The 16,735-nt window shown below is 39.0% G+C and overlaps 1 protein-coding gene across 2 annotated transcripts; it reads left to right on the top strand.

The window, feature by feature from the left end:
- The first annotated feature begins 3,111 nt into the window (after positions 1 to 3,111).
- CCNE1 (cyclin E1) lies at positions 3,112 to 14,996 on the top strand. 2 transcript variants are annotated; one of them, XM_074293270.1, is made up of 12 exons: positions 3,112 to 3,201; positions 4,524 to 4,567; positions 4,655 to 5,714; positions 5,909 to 5,977; positions 10,178 to 10,308; positions 10,414 to 10,549; positions 12,085 to 12,231; positions 12,770 to 12,865; positions 13,124 to 13,261; positions 13,378 to 13,489; positions 13,584 to 13,741; positions 14,339 to 14,996. In XM_074293270.1, the coding sequence occupies exons 2-12, from the start codon at positions 4,554 to 4,556 to the stop codon at positions 14,447 to 14,449; spliced, it is 2,172 nt and encodes a 723-aa protein (XP_074149371.1). In that variant the 5' UTR covers positions 3,112 to 3,201; positions 4,524 to 4,553; the 3' UTR covers positions 14,450 to 14,996. The 2 variants fall into 2 exon arrangements, with proteins under 2 accessions (XP_074149371.1, XP_074149372.1); XM_074293271.1 differs by lacking the exon at positions 3,112 to 3,201 and adding an exon at positions 3,701 to 3,928.
- Positions 14,997 to 16,735: the final 1,739 nt, after the last annotated feature.

The raw sequence follows: 16,735 nt of genomic DNA, 5'->3' as shown, positions 1-16,735 counted from the left end.
ATGCTAAAGATGATTTCCATTACTTCATATTTTTGCCTAAGGGATAGTTCTGAAACTTTCAAGACTGGTTTCATCAGTCCAATCACTTGGACTTAGTTTTGAAAGGTAGAAGAGATGTAATTGGAATGGACAGGTAATCTTCAGAAGTTGTCTCTGGTTGAACTCACAGCAAACTGTGATACAGGTTACCCAGTTCTGACTCAGACAACAATTTCACTCTGCTTTGCTACTATCCCTACTCCTCAAAACCAGTTAACAAATGGTCAATTCATTCTTTGACAAACAGGAGTTGAGATACTAACAAGGGAGCCTAGAAACATCCAAATGTCTGGCAGGAAGGCAAAGCCCTGGGTCCAGATAATCCCTAAACTGAAAACTGAGCTCCAAGGATAAAGGAGAGCTCACTTCCTTGGAGTGTAATCAATACCAACTGCAAACAGACAGAGGCTGCCTCAGTGACAGCAAAGTCCAGTTGTGCACACAGCTGCCCAAACTTCACGGACTATCAGAGAGAAAACAAACCCTCAAAATGCTTGCCTTGCCTCATTATGTCCATATCTCCCAAGAGGAACTATAATTTGTATATCTGTAAGGGAGGATTAGGTGTAGTGTGCTCTGAGAAGGCTGTCTCTTTCCCAGGGAGATCCCCCTCCAAAGGCAGAAAGGTCCCTACCCCAGATGATGAAATGTGCATGGCTCTCTTCAAATTTGGCGCTTGTCTTCTCCCATTTCCCATGTTTGTGTCTAATCTTGTTCCTCTAATCTAAACCAGTATCATTCCCTCCAAATCCCTATTTTGTTATTCCCTAAACTTCAGTAAAAATGGTCTAGGAAAGGATCAGGAAAACAGAAAACCAAGGGATTAAGGAAGATTTAGTTTTCCTAAATGAGCACTAAACTGTAAGCTTTTTGAGGCCAGTGGACATATTTTATCTTGGATTTCCCTAGTAGAGATTTGTATATGGTGAGTACTCAAAAATAAATAAATAAATGTTTGTTTAATTAAATTTTGCCTCATGAACTTAAAAAAAATCACTGACTGTTGAGTTGGAAGGTGTTTTTTGTTGGCAGGTCTAATCTAATTCCATTTAATTTTCATTTTACAGAATGGGAACTGAGACCCAAAGAGATTAAGGGAGTTGCCTCACAAATCAGAGTCAATAAGAGAAAGATTTGGGTTAAAAGCCTATTCCTTTAACTCAGTACAATTAAACTGCATGATCAACTTACTCAGGTTTCTCCCTGCCTCTCTTTCCCCAAGCACACCTGGAGCCTAGTAATCAGTTTGCAATCCCTCTCACACCAGGCACCATGGAGACCATCATCTTTATTCATTAATTGGCAGAAGCCCTCTATCATTATCCATTTATTCATAACATCCTGTCATCCTTATTCATTTGAAGAAGCACTAAATGTCAGTTAGATCTTCATCTATGGAGAGTCCAACCTGTGATCGATAGATAAAGAAACTAATTTGCCAAAAGTCACACTAGCGGTAAGCAGCAGAGCTTGATAATGAATACAGGACCTCTGACTCCAAATCCATTCTCTTCCCACGAAACAGCTATGTCTTTATTCATTCACTCATTCATCCCACAAATATAATCAAGTATCTACTACACCTCCTAGAGTTGGGTTTGGGAGTAGAGATTCTAAACTCTGTATTTTTCAGAGTTTCATTTTAAGAAAAGAAAGTATATTTCAACCAAGGATGCTTTCCCAAAGAAACATTCTTTGTCAGATAAAACTTTCCCCCACTCCCAATTTTGGTTCAGAAAATATGGCTGTGGCATTTTGTTGAGGGGCCCAGGAACATCATATTTCAGTTTACAGTCTTTTGGAAGGTTCCTTTGGAAGAACCCCAATTCACAGTCATGTCTGATATCAATGCAAGACCCATGTACAGCTAAGTACTAAGGTGCATAAAACCAGGGGCCAGAATGGCTGCAACAGCCCGTAAGTGCGAAGAGGTCTCAAGAGCTAGAAAGCTCGACCTGGGTTGGAAAGGTGTCCCAAGACTTGGAATCAGTGGTTGCGCATGAATGAGAGGCAGAAGAATGGAAAATCACACAAGTTTCTGCAGAGCCAGGTAAGTTTGGTGTTATCCTGCGTTAGATATATCCCCAAAAAGGGGAGAAGTGGGAGAGGTGGGACTAGCGGCACGGTCTCAAAACTCAAGAAAAGAGGCTAAGACTCCCTCCCGCCACACACCGTGGAGAAAGACACCAAGCTCAACTACGACCGCGACGGCACCAGAGAACAGTAACGCCTCCCTTCCACTCCACTTTCTAAGTTCATCCCATACCGTTCCCCAATTCTGAGGCTGGAACCAAGACTGAAGTCTGGGGGCCCCATACTCATTCCCCCCCCTCCAAAACGGCTATACAATCGCTCCCTTGTTTACACGGATTTGGAGCCGACCACGCTGTTTTTTTGCAGCTCCTTCAGCTCAGTGCTTGGGCCAGCCCCGCCTCCCTTCCCCGGGCCCTAGAGTTGCAAGCACCCCCCCCTCCCTTCGCCTCTCCCAGAGCTCCAGGAGGCCCCCCCCCCCACTTAGGCAGCTGCACTTTAATGCGCATGCTCCCTGCACGTTGAAGGGGGTGGGGGGGCGGTGCAGCCTCCCATCCGGAGCTGCTGGCCCCGTGCCCCCTACCTCCAGAGTTCGACGCCCAGGCAGAGAGAGCTGGCCCTGGTCCGGCCCAAGCACTGAGGCCGGGACTGGCCAGACCTGGGGTGGGGGTAGGGGGAGGAGGGTAGGGAGTGGGGGTGGGGAAGTAAGGAGAGGAGGGGGAGAAATGAGGGGGTGGGGTGGGGGGGCCACTGCGCGCCTTAGATATTTTTTTAATGTCCCGCTGGAGGGGGGCGCGGGCAGTCAGGGTATAAAGGAAGGTAGCTGCGCCCTGCACATCCCACCAGAGCTGCCCAGGAGCTCCGAGCTTCGCCTCCTTCGGCCTCCTACTTCTTCGCCTCCGGCCTTTGCCTCTCCTCCTCTTCACCCTGCCTCCCTCGGCCAACCCCGATCGCCAGCTGCCGCCTGCGGGCATTCACCAGCAGCCCCCGCCGCCTCTGCCGCCGCCACCACCTCCACCTCCTCAACCTCTGCCTCCACCGCCACCCCCACCGCCTCCTCCAGCTCCTCTGCCACAGCCTCCACCGCCTGTGCCCGCTGCCGCTTCTGCCACCAGCCGCCGCCCGCTGCGGGTAAGGATGCACCTGGGGTTCCCAAAAGAGGGCGGGAGGAGGAGGGAGGTGGTGTGGTGGGTATCCCGGCGCCACAGCTACGGAGTTCCACCACGGAGTTCTGATAACAGCCAAGTGCCAGCAGCCAAGTCTTCACAGTGCGGAGTCAGCCAAATCCCTGCGGCCAAGTCCCTGCAGCCAAGACCCTGCAGCCTATCTTGCAGCCGGGTCCTCGCAGCCGGGTCCTTGCAGCCGGGTCCTCGCATCCTCATCCTTCCAGCGCAATGACAGCGGCTGGTGCCAGAGATGGAGCTCTGCGTCCTTCAGCCGCCACCGGTCAAGACCAGTCGGCGGAGCCGGCAAGGGCCACACTCCGCACGGTGTGGCTTGGCGGGAGGAGCTGCATGTGGAGGCGGGAGATCGGTGAAGGAGGGCGGGGAGTGGGAGCCGCAAACGCCGCCCCTGAGGGCGGGCAGGCCAGCCCAGCCAGCCAGCCAGCAAGCTGGAGCCAGCCAGCCCCAGAGCGGGCAGTGAGCAGGCGGGAGATAGGCTCAGATGGGCTAGGGAGGTAGAGGCAGAGGAGTGCACGGTCAGCTCGCTAGCAGACTTGACCCAGGTCCGCGGTACTAGCCGCCTGTCATCCGGCAGGTTGGCAAGGCTACCCCTGGCAAGACTCCTGCCTTGCTCGGTCATTGCTTCTGCCACCTGGATTCCCGGTGTGTGGCCGCCTGCCAGTGCAACGGCGGAGGTAAGGGGGAGGTTGAGTAGGTGAGTGAGATTCGAGAGCAGGGGAATCGGGATAGTGCGGACCCCAGAATTATCCGTATGAACCGCCGCCGCCGCCTCCACCGCCGCACCGCAGCTACTACCACTAGGTTGCTTTTTTTTCTCGTGCCTGATGGTTTGTGTGGAGATGTGCCAAGAGGGGACAGGGTGGAGGGACTTTGCCCCATACCACCCCAGTTCCCTAACTTTGCACATAAACCCACAGAAGCAAGTCTGGTAGTCCTGGTTGCACTTGAGTTTGAAAGATTAGCGTACCGCGTGGACCGCTGTTCTCAGAGGGCTGAGCGGGAGGTTAGAAAGTCTCATTGCAATGGGTGGGTAGGTTATCTCTTGGAGATTGGGGTTGAGAATGCGTAGCCCCTCTCTCTTTCCAAATTGCCATTCCTTCTCCCCGCCTCCCCCCAGGCTTGGAAGGCTTTCCCTGCCACTGCCCTGGGAGAGAAGGTGGAAGGACTAGGTGGGAGGTGGCCTCTTGGGAATTAGATGGCCGCAGGATAGATCGCTACAATTCGGCAAAGACTTAGTCCTTTTAATCTTTCCTCTTTCTGTCCCTCTAGAACTGAGGTCTTAGCCCTTGCTCTGCCACAATGTCCAGAGAAAGGTGAGTATCTCTGTGGCAGGGAAAGAGAGAAGTTGGTTGAGGGGCAAAGCTCCTCCCAATAATCCCCATTGGTTTTATTTTTTGCAGTGGTTCTGAGGAATGCCACGAGAAGGAGGAATTTGCCCAGGATGGGAAGGAAGATCATGTTGATGAGAAGGAAGAACCAAACTCCGGTGAACTTGTGAATGGAAAGGAAGAGCCAAGCCATGATGAGCTTATGAATGGTACACAGGAGCGGAGTCCCGATGTGCTTATGAACGGTACGCATGAGCCAAGCCCTGATGAGCTCTTTGACGGGGAAGAAGATCCAAGTATTGATGAGCTTGTTTATGGCGATGATCCAAGCTTTGATGAAGTTATCTATGAAGAGGAAGATCCAAACCCCAACGAACTTGTTTGTGAAGAGGAAGGTTCGAGCTTAGATGAGCTTGTCTGTGAGGAGGAAGGTTCGAGCTTAGATGAGCTTGTCTGTGAGGAAGAAGATCCCCATGCCGATGAGCTGATCTGTGAAGAGGAAGATCCCATCCTTGATGAGCTTATGTGTGATGAAGAAGATGCCATTGACGAGGAAGATGCCAGTCCTGAGGAGCTTATCTGTGACGAAGAATATCCCAACGCAGATGAACTTATTTGTGAGGAAGAAGACCCAAACTCAGATGATCTTATTTGTGAGGAGCAAGGCCCAAACCCTGATGATCTTATTTGTGAGGAGGAAATCCCACACCCTGATGAGGATGACTTTATTTGTGAGGAAGAAGACCCAAATCCTATTGATCTCATCTGTGAGGAAGAAGATCCAAATTTTCATGAGCTTATCTGTGGGGAGCAAGATCCAAGTCTCCATGAACTTTTTGATGGGAGGGATGAGCCAAGACCAAATGCAAGGGAAAATCCAACCCCTGACGGCAGGGAAGATCCAAGACCTGATGGCAGGGAAGACCCCAATCCTGATGCCAGGCAAGATCCAAGTGCTGGTGAGCTCTTTGACGGAAAGAATGATCAAAGTCCCAGTACTGGAAGGAAGGGGGAAAGAAGCCCTGATGGGAATGGAAAAGAGGAAGAGAACATGAAGAGGGTAAATGAGCAAAGTGGCAGCAGCTCAACAGAATCCTCTCGATCCCGGAAAAGAAAGGCAGATGTAGCTGTGGTGAGTACAAGAGAAGTAAAATATGGGGAATTACTTCCCTGAAATAGATTGCAAGTATCCTAGTACTGTAGGGATCCTTAGTATTGTGGGGAAAAGATTGGATTAGAAAAGACAGTTTTTTGGGTCAAACTTTATGCTCACAGTTTTTGTGTTTAAGATTCTCTCTCTTGTTTGAATGTGTTTTTTGGATATAGTTTTTGCTGGACCCAGATGAAGTTTTGGCCAAAAGAGAAACAATTGGAAGAACTGCAGTCAGGATACCGGTAAGATTCATAATCTACAAGTATGATCATTGTTATTTTCCAGTATTGATAAAGATGATTTTTTAACTCTCCAGTTTACTCTCTCCATGCTACTATAATCATGCTTCTACTATATTCTTTTATTCTTCCTCGCTCAGTGGAATTAAATGTAATCCTTGCCTAATTATGTATTCCCAGCTCTTAAATTGAGACTGCTCACTCTTCCCCTTAGATTTTAGATGTCCTATAATACCTGGAAAAAATCCTTGCAAATATCTGTTTTAAGCATTTCCTTTTACTGGGAAGGAAACTGAGTCCTAGAGAGGTAAAATGATTTGCCTATAGAGTAACAAAGCTAATTACTGGCAGGCAGACTTAAAGCCAAGCTCTCTAGATTCTTATTCCAGTGTAGGCGCTCTTATGTGATCCAAATGTCTTAGTGAACTTCTGAAGAAGAACAAATAGCTCAAGTTAAGTGGATTAATGATGGTTTCTGAAAGAATAAGCTTCTAAATGAAGATCTCATTCTATTTGGAAAGTCCTTTTATACCTCTGAAATTCTTGGAAATTCTTGAATTCCTTCTGCACAGAGCACGTGGTAACATTAAATAAAATGCCTTGATTTGTATCTTGATGACTGCCTCACTGTCTCTGGCCTGTGATTTTTATATGTATTTAACATTTAAATAAGTGTCCCTACCAGCTGGGATTTGAACTGACCTTAACAGGTATAAGTTCACTTATATACCTATTGAAGATATCGAATATTAATGTACGTTCCATTATAGAATTTCAGTGGACTAATCTATTTGTCTTATCTTTCCCTTAAAGATAAGCCACTAAAATTATACATTGTGATAGCTGATGCTCATTATGAAAAGAGTCCATGCTATCTTTACCTCCAGAAATGACTGGAAATCATAGTCATGGTTTGGATTTAGAGAAAATATCTCTCATTCTCCCCACCCTACCCCCTGTCATATCTTATAACATCATATAAAAAACAAAAGCAGGAATATTTTATTTATTCTGAGTTAAATGCTAATGACTAATTTGGGGTTGGGTAGTACATCATTTCATAGGATAATGAACAATGAGACATATATAAACAGAGGTAGCAGCTGGAACCTTAAAGAGTAAAGTGCTTCACAGCAGATGGGCAACATTGTTTGAAATGGTAGTCATAGTTGAATATAAAAGACACATTCAGTCTTTCATAAGCAGGATTCACTGAACATTGAAGAGTGAGATTGGTGACTTCCTCTTATATAGGAAAAAAATTTTTTTAGTTTAGTAAAGGCAATAGTTATTCCTTTTTTCTCATGTCTTCTCATACTCTCTAAGCCTATCTTTTAATCAAACCCAATAATGAGGGTTATGGGAAGTATTATAATCCTATTTAAAAATGTAAAATATGGCATTAGATATACTTTGATTAGAAAATAAATTTATTTTTTCTTCTCTCACAAATCTTAGTACCATAGTACCTAATCATAGTATCTACTATGCGCAACTTCATTGCTTAGGGAGAACAGCAACAATGGATACTGAGCTAATTAAGCTTATTTTTAAAATGTAAATACTTAAAAATGTTTCCAGTTCTTAAATGAGGAATAGACCAAGCAGATCTCTTGGTCTCTGATATATTAATAGAATATGATAATAGTTTACCTCTGTATAACACTTTCCAATTATAGAATTTACTTATTAATTTCCATTCATGGATATTTTTAAGGGTTTCTTGAAATTTTCTACATACTCAGAACAGTTTCCTATTTATTTTTTAAACATATTGATATCTGAGTTTATCAGTTTACTTGGGGAATGTTAATTTGTAAAGGCAAAATTTGGAAATAGAAATCGTTTGGTTGGTTTGTGGATAAAGTCATTCAGTCAAACATGTAATAATCATTGATCTGCTGAAGTAAGTGCATATGTAATAGAACAATGGACAGTTTTCTGAAAACTGTCTTTAAAAATCATTAGTAAAGTTGTTTTGAATAACTACTTCATCAACACCATATTTAGTCCTAGGATAATATTTATCTTCAAGTCTCCTACTAAATATTAGTAGCAATTTTGTGGAATTCTAAGACAAATATAGTATATCCACCATGTTGCTTCAGGAAATTTGTAGCCCTAACATTCTATTTCATTGTTATATTAACTTGAGCTTTTAGTTTATACCATTCTTCTCTATAACTCTCTTTACTTTGGGCTAGTTTTTGAAAGCTAGGTACATCTTCAAGGTACACTCAACATAATAGTAGAATGTTGTTCTGATTTACCTATTTCTTTTCTAAGATGTGTCTTCTGGGAAAAAACTTATCAATTGTTAGCTCTCTTGTAACTATTCTCTGACTTGTAGTTTTAAGATGTTTGGCAACTTATCTACAAAAACCTATTCTTAGCTTTGCCAATCACATAGTCAGAGAAGATGACACTGATTGTGCCCTCATAACAAAATTCCTGGCCCACTGATAGAAAGAGTAAAATTAACTTAAAGCACTCTTAACATGTTGAATTATAGAGATGGTATCAGTAGCATGTTATAGACTAATTAGTAGGAGCTCCCTTTCTCCCACAAATTATCCCATGAACTCTGAGGGGGAAATCTTGCATATCTAGAGCTCTTTCTGCCTTGGGTGAAGAGTAGTCTTATATTTTTAGAGGAGGCAGGGAGAAGACTTATTTTCAACTGAGATACTTTTTTGCAGCTTGAAAAATGCATAAGTAACCTCTGAATGATACATAGTATGTAAAATGTATTAAATAAGGAACTACGTATTATTGCCTAATCAACACTACTTTTGAGCCAGAAGCTAGATTACATTCATTTACAATTTTTTCAGTCTTTTGTATTAAAACTTAATAGGCTCCCTCCTTATTAAAATAGTGGAAATGCAAATAAATTCAGACTTTTCTGCGGGTTTTCCATAGAGGCATAGTTGGCTGACATTTTCGGCAAGATGGCTGCATTGCTTTAAAAAAAAAAAAAAAAGAGGATAAGGAGTTCCTAAAATTGAGTCTAAAATTGTTTATAAAGCCAGAAATTAAATATGGTAACTTAAAATAAGTCTTAATGTAACTCAAACTTTGTCAAAACATTCCTATTTGAATAGAAATCAAATATTCCAAAACTTCAACTGAGACCACTATAACATTTGGGATACATTTGGTGTGCAAAGGTGGTCTTAAATGTTTTGATTTTCTGTTTTTATGGTTTTTATAGATGGCATAAATTTTAGTTCTCACAATCCTAGAGTTACTGTTTGTTTTTCTTAAAATGTATAAAAATTTTTTAAATGTGTCAAGCATTTTGATTCTCTTTCAAGGGAGTTAAATTTTTTTAAAGTTGTATTCTTGTACTTTTTAGTACCATATGAAGATAGAGCAGATACAGAAAGTAAAATTTCAATTTAAGGGAGCTATGTGAAAAGGTTGCCTAGTTCCTTCTATCATGAATCTGAAAGGTGCAGCAACTGATGGATTTCATTTCAGATTTGCTACCGCAAAAGTTACCAGAGCAGTTTGGTTTGGGAAATCTTATTTTTATACTTTTTAGTACGCACAGCCAGCTGAAAGCAAATATTTTGTTGTAGAATATATTTACTTGATCTCTTTTTGTTAATTTGATTGTAGATTGGTCTGTAACTTTAGATAAAGTCTAAGTAAATGAGGTAATAGAAGCCAAGAGATCTTTTATAAAATGCCACAAAAGGGTGTGAAGAATGTTTCTAAAAATTAAATTTTAAATAGGAGGGGCTTGCTAGATAAAGAGACAAAGTTAATAGCCAAAATGAATACTTGAGGTTATATGAATTTCATTTATTTAGACAAAGGGTTCTTAATCTGCTGTCTTTGAATATATTTAATTGGATTCATGAATTTATTTTTTTAATATTTTGATAAGTATATTTCAGTATAACTAATTTATTTTGTAATCCTGTGTATTTTATGTATTAAAAAACAAAACACTGAGTAGTCTATACTCTTTACCTGATTGCCAAAAGAGTTAAAAATCCCTAATCCAGACTTGTCTTTATCCCACAAAATGCAAGGTTCTGTTTTAATTAAGACAATGACACCAATATTTTTCTGTAGTGTGTAAATATTTCTTTTTTATTAATAAATATTATCTGATTTAAAGAATCATTTATATCCTTTATACTGAGTGATTTAGAGTAATTCATCACTTAAAAAAATGTTTTTCTTCAACAGGCTTTTCTCAGAAATCCATGGTCAGTGATTCTTACACCTGATAAAGGATGGGATGAGCCATCCTTACCTAATTCTAATATGCCAACCCACAACTTTTCACAACATAGAGCTACACCCTTACCCTTATTGGGGTGAGTAGTTAAACTGCCATATCCATTTATATATCTGTAGCTTTTCACTATAGCTTTCCTTCTAATTTTTAGGCACTTTAATAAGTGTTTCATTTTTTTTTATAGCTGGGCAAATAGAGATGAAGTTTGGAAAATCATGTTAAGCAAAGAACAGGTATATCTGAGGGATAAGAACTTTATGGAGAGACATCCTTCTCTCCAGCCAAGAATGCGATCCATCCTTCTGGATTGGATGATGGAGGTGAGTTTGACTGTTCTCATTAACTGTGACAGTATAGTATAAACAAGTACGTGATCATATTATGCTCATTTACAAAGAATTCTTTGAATTGGTGTTCTGGTTTTTTTTTTTAATCCATGGAGTATTCATTCCCTTTCTCATTTCCAAAACATAGAAATCAAAGTAATTCTGTTTTTCTTTTCTAATTTGGCCCTGGAACAAACATTTTGATTGTTTAAAATCAGTATCAGACATGAAGTAAAGTTGTTCCCTATTTTGTGACTGTTATAGGTAAATCCATCTTATCTGGCATATCCAATCTTTTATGAGAGGTTCTTCATCATGTATTACTTTTGATAAATTATTTTTTAAAATTATGCCTCCTGTAACTCTTAACTCTGTTACCAAATTCTGCTATTTCTGGGTTAAACTGAGTAACAGTTTAAAAGTCAGATAAGCTAAGAAACCTAATACTTATTACAACTGTGACTTTTGTGTATGTAAAGGGTGCCTACACTATTAATGGCAAGTACCAAATTTGGGGCTTAGAAAAGGATTTCTGAAAATTTGTCTTAGAAACAACAAAAGAGTTTCACTTTTAGAGTTGGGTTTTACTTCTGTTCCAAAATATAAGTGGAACTTGAATACTAGTGAGGGATGTTAACTCTAATCATTAGAAGTGGTTTTGGTATGCTAAGGAATCTTCATAAACTTATTTTGTTTACTTAAGTTTCTGTCTCCTTACCCTTCCAATCATTCTTTTCTACCTATCCCTTGAAAAATATGCCTACCTTTTGCTCGCATACAATTTAGATTCTAACATAGACAAATTTTCAAACATTAACATGTTAATGTTGGCATATCCTATTACTAGAAAGATTCAGTGTTTAGTGTTTTTTTTTTTTTAGCTTTTGTGATATCTTACATTTTTATTGCAATTTGTCATTTACAAAGCACCTTCACAACTTATGATTCTCACAACAACCAATTAGGCTGGGTAGTTTTACCTGTTTTACAAATGAGAATAAAGACATATTCACTTAATGATAGAGCTGGGACTAGGATCAAGGTCTTCCTCTTGGTCCATTAATATTTCTGCCATACTGTGATGCCTTTGAAGCTTGACTTTGCGCCTGTCTTTAAATGACTGTATATTAATGTTTATTAAACTTTTTTGCTATTTCAACCATCTAGTGCTATAAGGTATGTGATGCCCAAGTCATATAACATTTTTAAAATTAAATTTATAAAGATTGATAATAATTTATGAGAATTCTTAAGAGAGTTTCTCTTGAAAACAAGTTTTTAATTCTCTTAAGTATTAAATATATATTATACATAAACATTACACCTACGTAAACCTACATTTGGAAGAGTTGGACCATATTAAGTAAGACTCAAGTTCTCTATATAAGTATACTTATAAGTTAGAATGGAGAAAAGTAAACTTGTCAGCACTTTTGTTTTTGCTGTTTTGCCTAAAAGCAAAACATTGAAAGCCCATGAAAAACATTCTTTCAGGTAAATGTACTAAAACTTATTAAATATTTTTTCAGGTGTCTGAAGTCTATAAACTTCACAGGGAGACGTATTACTTGGCACAAGACTTCTTTGATCGATATATGGCAACACAGCGAAATATTACAAAAACACTTTTGCAGCTTATTGGGATTACCTCATTATTTATAGCTGCCAAACTTGAGGTAAAACTTGTTCAAGTTTTTATATTAGTATTACATGTTAGTTTCAGTAAGGATAGGAAATCTGTTCATGTTTAGAATGTTTAGAAAACAGACTGTTTTATTTTTATGGTATGGAAAGTACTTTACTTTTGGACTATGAATATGGTTTAGATGGAAGAAACAGCCTTAATCTTGGCAACTTGTGCTAAAAGTTAGGTAACTTTTAAATGTGAAGCTAACAACATTGAGGGGACCAAAAAAAAAATGCTCTAAAAGTATATGACAGCAAGCACAGTTTATTAATTTCTTTCAGATTTCACAGGCATTTTGACTACTAGTGGTTTCTTATATTTTTCCATGACTATATTGCTATGGATTAACCATTTAAAGGTGCTAGAACTCAAGATTCTTAAGTCAAAAGTAGAATGTTTATGTTTTTATATCTTCATCAGTCAAAACTGGTTCAGCAAAAGCATGTTTAGATAAACATTATGACATAAAAATATTTATGTTTGGATTTGATGGTCATGATGGCATTATTTATTTATTTTTCATTCAGGAAATCTATCCACCAAAGTTGTACCAGTTTGCTTATGTGACCGATGGAGCTTGTACCGAGGAAGAAATTCTTACCATGGAATTAATCATTATGAAGGTAAGTTAGTAATGATTTATAAAACATTTTCTGCTCAATCTTCATTTAGAATTTCTTCAAAGATGAAAGCAATTGCCTGTTTGAATTTGATTCATCTTCAATTGTATTATCATACTCTTTAAATTAAGTGATAACCTTCTAAGTCTCAAAAATGGTTGATTATTTGTATGACAATCTACCACTGCATGGCAGGGTGCTCCATTATTTTTGGCTTAGCTGTTGATCTCTAAATTTGCCTTCTCCTTCATTTTACTCTAGGCCCTTAAATGGCGTTTAAGTCCGATGACACTTGTGTCCTGGCTAAATGTATATATGCAGGTTGCTTATCTCAATGACCTGTATGAAGAAGTGCTTATGCCACAGTATCCTCAGCAAATCTTTGTTCAGGTTGCTGAGGTAAGTACCAGCACTATAACTTATCCCATTTTGTGTGACAGCTCATCTATCTTAATTTTATGGAGGTATTGATTGATGGACTTGTTCTATATCATGTTTTCCCCATCCTCCTATAGCTTTTAGATGTCTGCATCCTGGATATGGGCTGCTTTGATTTTACTTATGGAGTGCTAGCTGCATCTGCCTTATATCATTTCTCTTCCACTGAGATAATGAAAAAAGTTTCAGGTAAGTTGGATTTCAGTTTAATTTGAAGCATGTATAAAGTTGACATATCTACATTTTAAGCTTTAGCTTAAGCAATTTTCACTTTGTTTTCCAGGATTTGATTGGCCAGAAGTAGAGGATTGTGTGAAATGGATGGTCCCATTTGCTATGGCTGTAAAGGAAGTAGGTGGAGCCAGACTCAAATATTTTAAGGGTGTTCCTAGTGAAGACATGCATAACATTCAGACTCATGTGAACACCATAAATTTGCTGGTCAGTATTAACATTTATATTTTCTTATGACTTGATTTAATGATGACAAAATAGAACATCATTCTAGAAGTGACCTTACCCAGTCCATGTAGTCCTTACCCCAGACAAGACTACATATAAATAACCCAGAAAGACACCCACCCACCCATTTAATTATATATTTTTAAATCACTGAAGAAAATTCTACTTCTAGGTGTTAGATAAACTTTATATGACTTTGTTTTTTTGTGAGTTTATTTCATAAATTTATATTTTTGTTAGTTTTTTCATACATCTAAGGTAGATTTTTAAGAAATCAGTTGGTAAAAAAATCCTGAATTTGATTTGAGATATACCTTATTATAGCAATATGAAACTGATCGTTTCCCCCTTTTAATATCCTTGTCCCTAGATTATCACTTCTGAATTTAAGATTTATTTTACTCAAAATTAATGTTGATTTGCTAAAATACCTTAATATAAGGGACAGTTTTGAAAGTGTAGTAGGGTTTAAGAAATATTAGATGTGTTCTCTTCAGAAATTAATAAATAAATATGTAAAAAACCTGCTTTTTTTTTTTTAACCAGTGTCATTTCTCTCCTTTGATCTTGTTTTAGGACAAAGCTTATGAAAAACAAGCCATGTTGGCTGATGAGAGAGTGTCTGCTCCCAATGGACTCCTCACACCACCTCCGAGTGATAAGAAACCTAGCAAAGAGCAGGAGTGAATTTTCCAACACTTCTCATCAGAAATGAATTTGCTGAAGTGCCTGCTCTAAGCTCTGCTCCGTTGACTGCTGCCTGGGGGATTTGTTAGCTTTTACAGATTTTTAGACAAAAACATGCATTTCTTTTCCTTAACAGAAGCTTCTTAGATGGGACTGGGGCGGAAGTAGTGTTTTTATGGAACACACGGTTTTTGTTTTTTTTAAAGGGGGTCAAGTACACCAGCCACCTATAGAACACCAACGAGTGCTCCAGATGCTGCTAGGAGGGTGATACTTGGTCAACCATTCATACAATAAAAAAGCCTTGAAATTAAGTATAACTCTTTCTGGCCTTTGCTTTGGTACCCTAGGGTTATTAATCACATTTAATGCATGAATACCTAATTATTAACATTATACTGCAATAGTTGCAACTAACTATGGAGGGTAGCTTACCTTTCCTGCAATATTAATATGTGAAAATGCTTTCCTTTTTAACCTTTCCAATATGTAAACTGCTGCTATATTGCTTTCAATTCAATAAAGTTACTGTCTTAAAGACAGCAGAGTTTTTGGAACTTTGTCTAATTAATTGGAGTTGACGATAAACTTTGTTACCCTTGCTACTATCCATTAGGCATAATTTAGAGTGTCTACTTGGTAGCTTGTCTTTATCTTCCAACATGAATTGTACTTAATGTTGACCAACAGACTGTTGAATAACTGGTTCCTCTTCTTTTCAACAAGATGACATATCTAATGTCATTGTGTGTGAGGACATACACACAATTTATTATGAGGTTCTTGTCTATAATATCCTTTCATTATTATTCTGGGTGGATGGGGGGCAGGGATGTGTGCTGAAGATGAGTAACTGGGAACAGATATTTGTAGTCACATTCTATCATTAGCTACATAATCATGGGCATGTCATTCAACAACAATGTTTTTCAGAAAACCAAAAAAACATAGCCACTTCATATCTCTGTGTGAATGCTGTGAGAATCTCAAAACTATGGTTTATCCTCAAGAAGCTCCTGGTCAGATTGGGGAGAGAAGATATGACCACAAATTAATATAAGTAACCAATTCATGAGAGGTATGGAAAAAATAACTTTTAATGGAAGGAAAAATCACTTGACTAGGTATATCAGAAAAGGTTTGGCTCCCCTATACCTGCTTCATTAACTGAACAGGAATAGCCAGAGTATAGTAGCAAAAGCCCTGACATAGAACATTTGCTCTGCTGCCTTTTTCTTATATAATCATGGAAAGCTCATTTTACTTTTTTAGGAGTCGTTCCTTGTTCAATAAATTGATGGAGTCAGTTATTTTTAAGATTCTCCATATTTGGAGAAGGAAAAAATAAACCATTTGCAGTATCTTTCTTCTTTCTTTATTGATATCTCAGAATCCTTTAATGTATTCCTCATTTTTTTCTTCCTTGATACCGATTCTAGAAGAAGCTGAAGAACTGGCCCTACTCCCTGCCAAGACCTGATTTATTTGTATTCTTAGATCCCTACATTCCTATCTCCTCTAGTAGACTTCCCACAATCTAATCTTCAATTTCTCCTATTTACTCCTCCTGCCAACAATGGAACCAAGTCTCCCAATCCTTAAAAAAAAATTGTAGCCTCTACCTCATCAAATTATTATCTTACTTACCCTTTACATCCAAAATCTTTATGAAAAAATTGTCTAGATTCCTTCCTTCAATTTTCTCACAATTCAGCTCTCAGCCTCTTGCAATTTATTGAAATTACTTTTTGAAAAAAAAAAATCTCTCTATTGCCAAATCTGATACTCTTTTCTCAATCCTTCTTGACCCTCTGTACTCTTTGATACTCTTGAGCACTGCTATCTATTCTTTCTCCAATCTCAGTCCTCAGTCTCTTTACTTTTGTCATTTATATCCTATCCCCTAACTAGATGTATCTCCAAGTTCTGTCAGGATCCTTCTCTCTTTGCTTTCTCTATGACCTTATCAAATCTCACGGGTTCAGTTATGTTCCCTACAACAATGGCTCCCCCCCTTCTCTCTCTATCCTTTCTCCTTTTCTCTCTTCCTTTCCTCCCGCATCCCTCCAGCCTTCAGCACCAACCTCATATTGCTAAATTCCTATAGGAAATTTTAAATTGAATGTTCTAGAGGCATCTCAAACCAACATTTCCAAAATAGAAGTCACTATTTTCTACTACCAAACTTCTCCATTTCTCCATTCAATCCTTGAATTCACTGTGCTTCAACAGGTCCAGAACTTCCTTCCTCTTTCACTCTACATATCCAACCAGTTGCTAAATCTT

Source organism: Sminthopsis crassicaudata, chromosome 2, assembly GCF_048593235.1.
Source record: "Sminthopsis crassicaudata isolate SCR6 chromosome 2, ASM4859323v1, whole genome shotgun sequence".
Lineage (NCBI taxonomy): Eukaryota > Metazoa > Chordata > Mammalia > Dasyuromorphia > Dasyuridae > Sminthopsis > Sminthopsis crassicaudata.
This window is presented reverse-complemented; position numbering and strand designations above follow the sequence as displayed.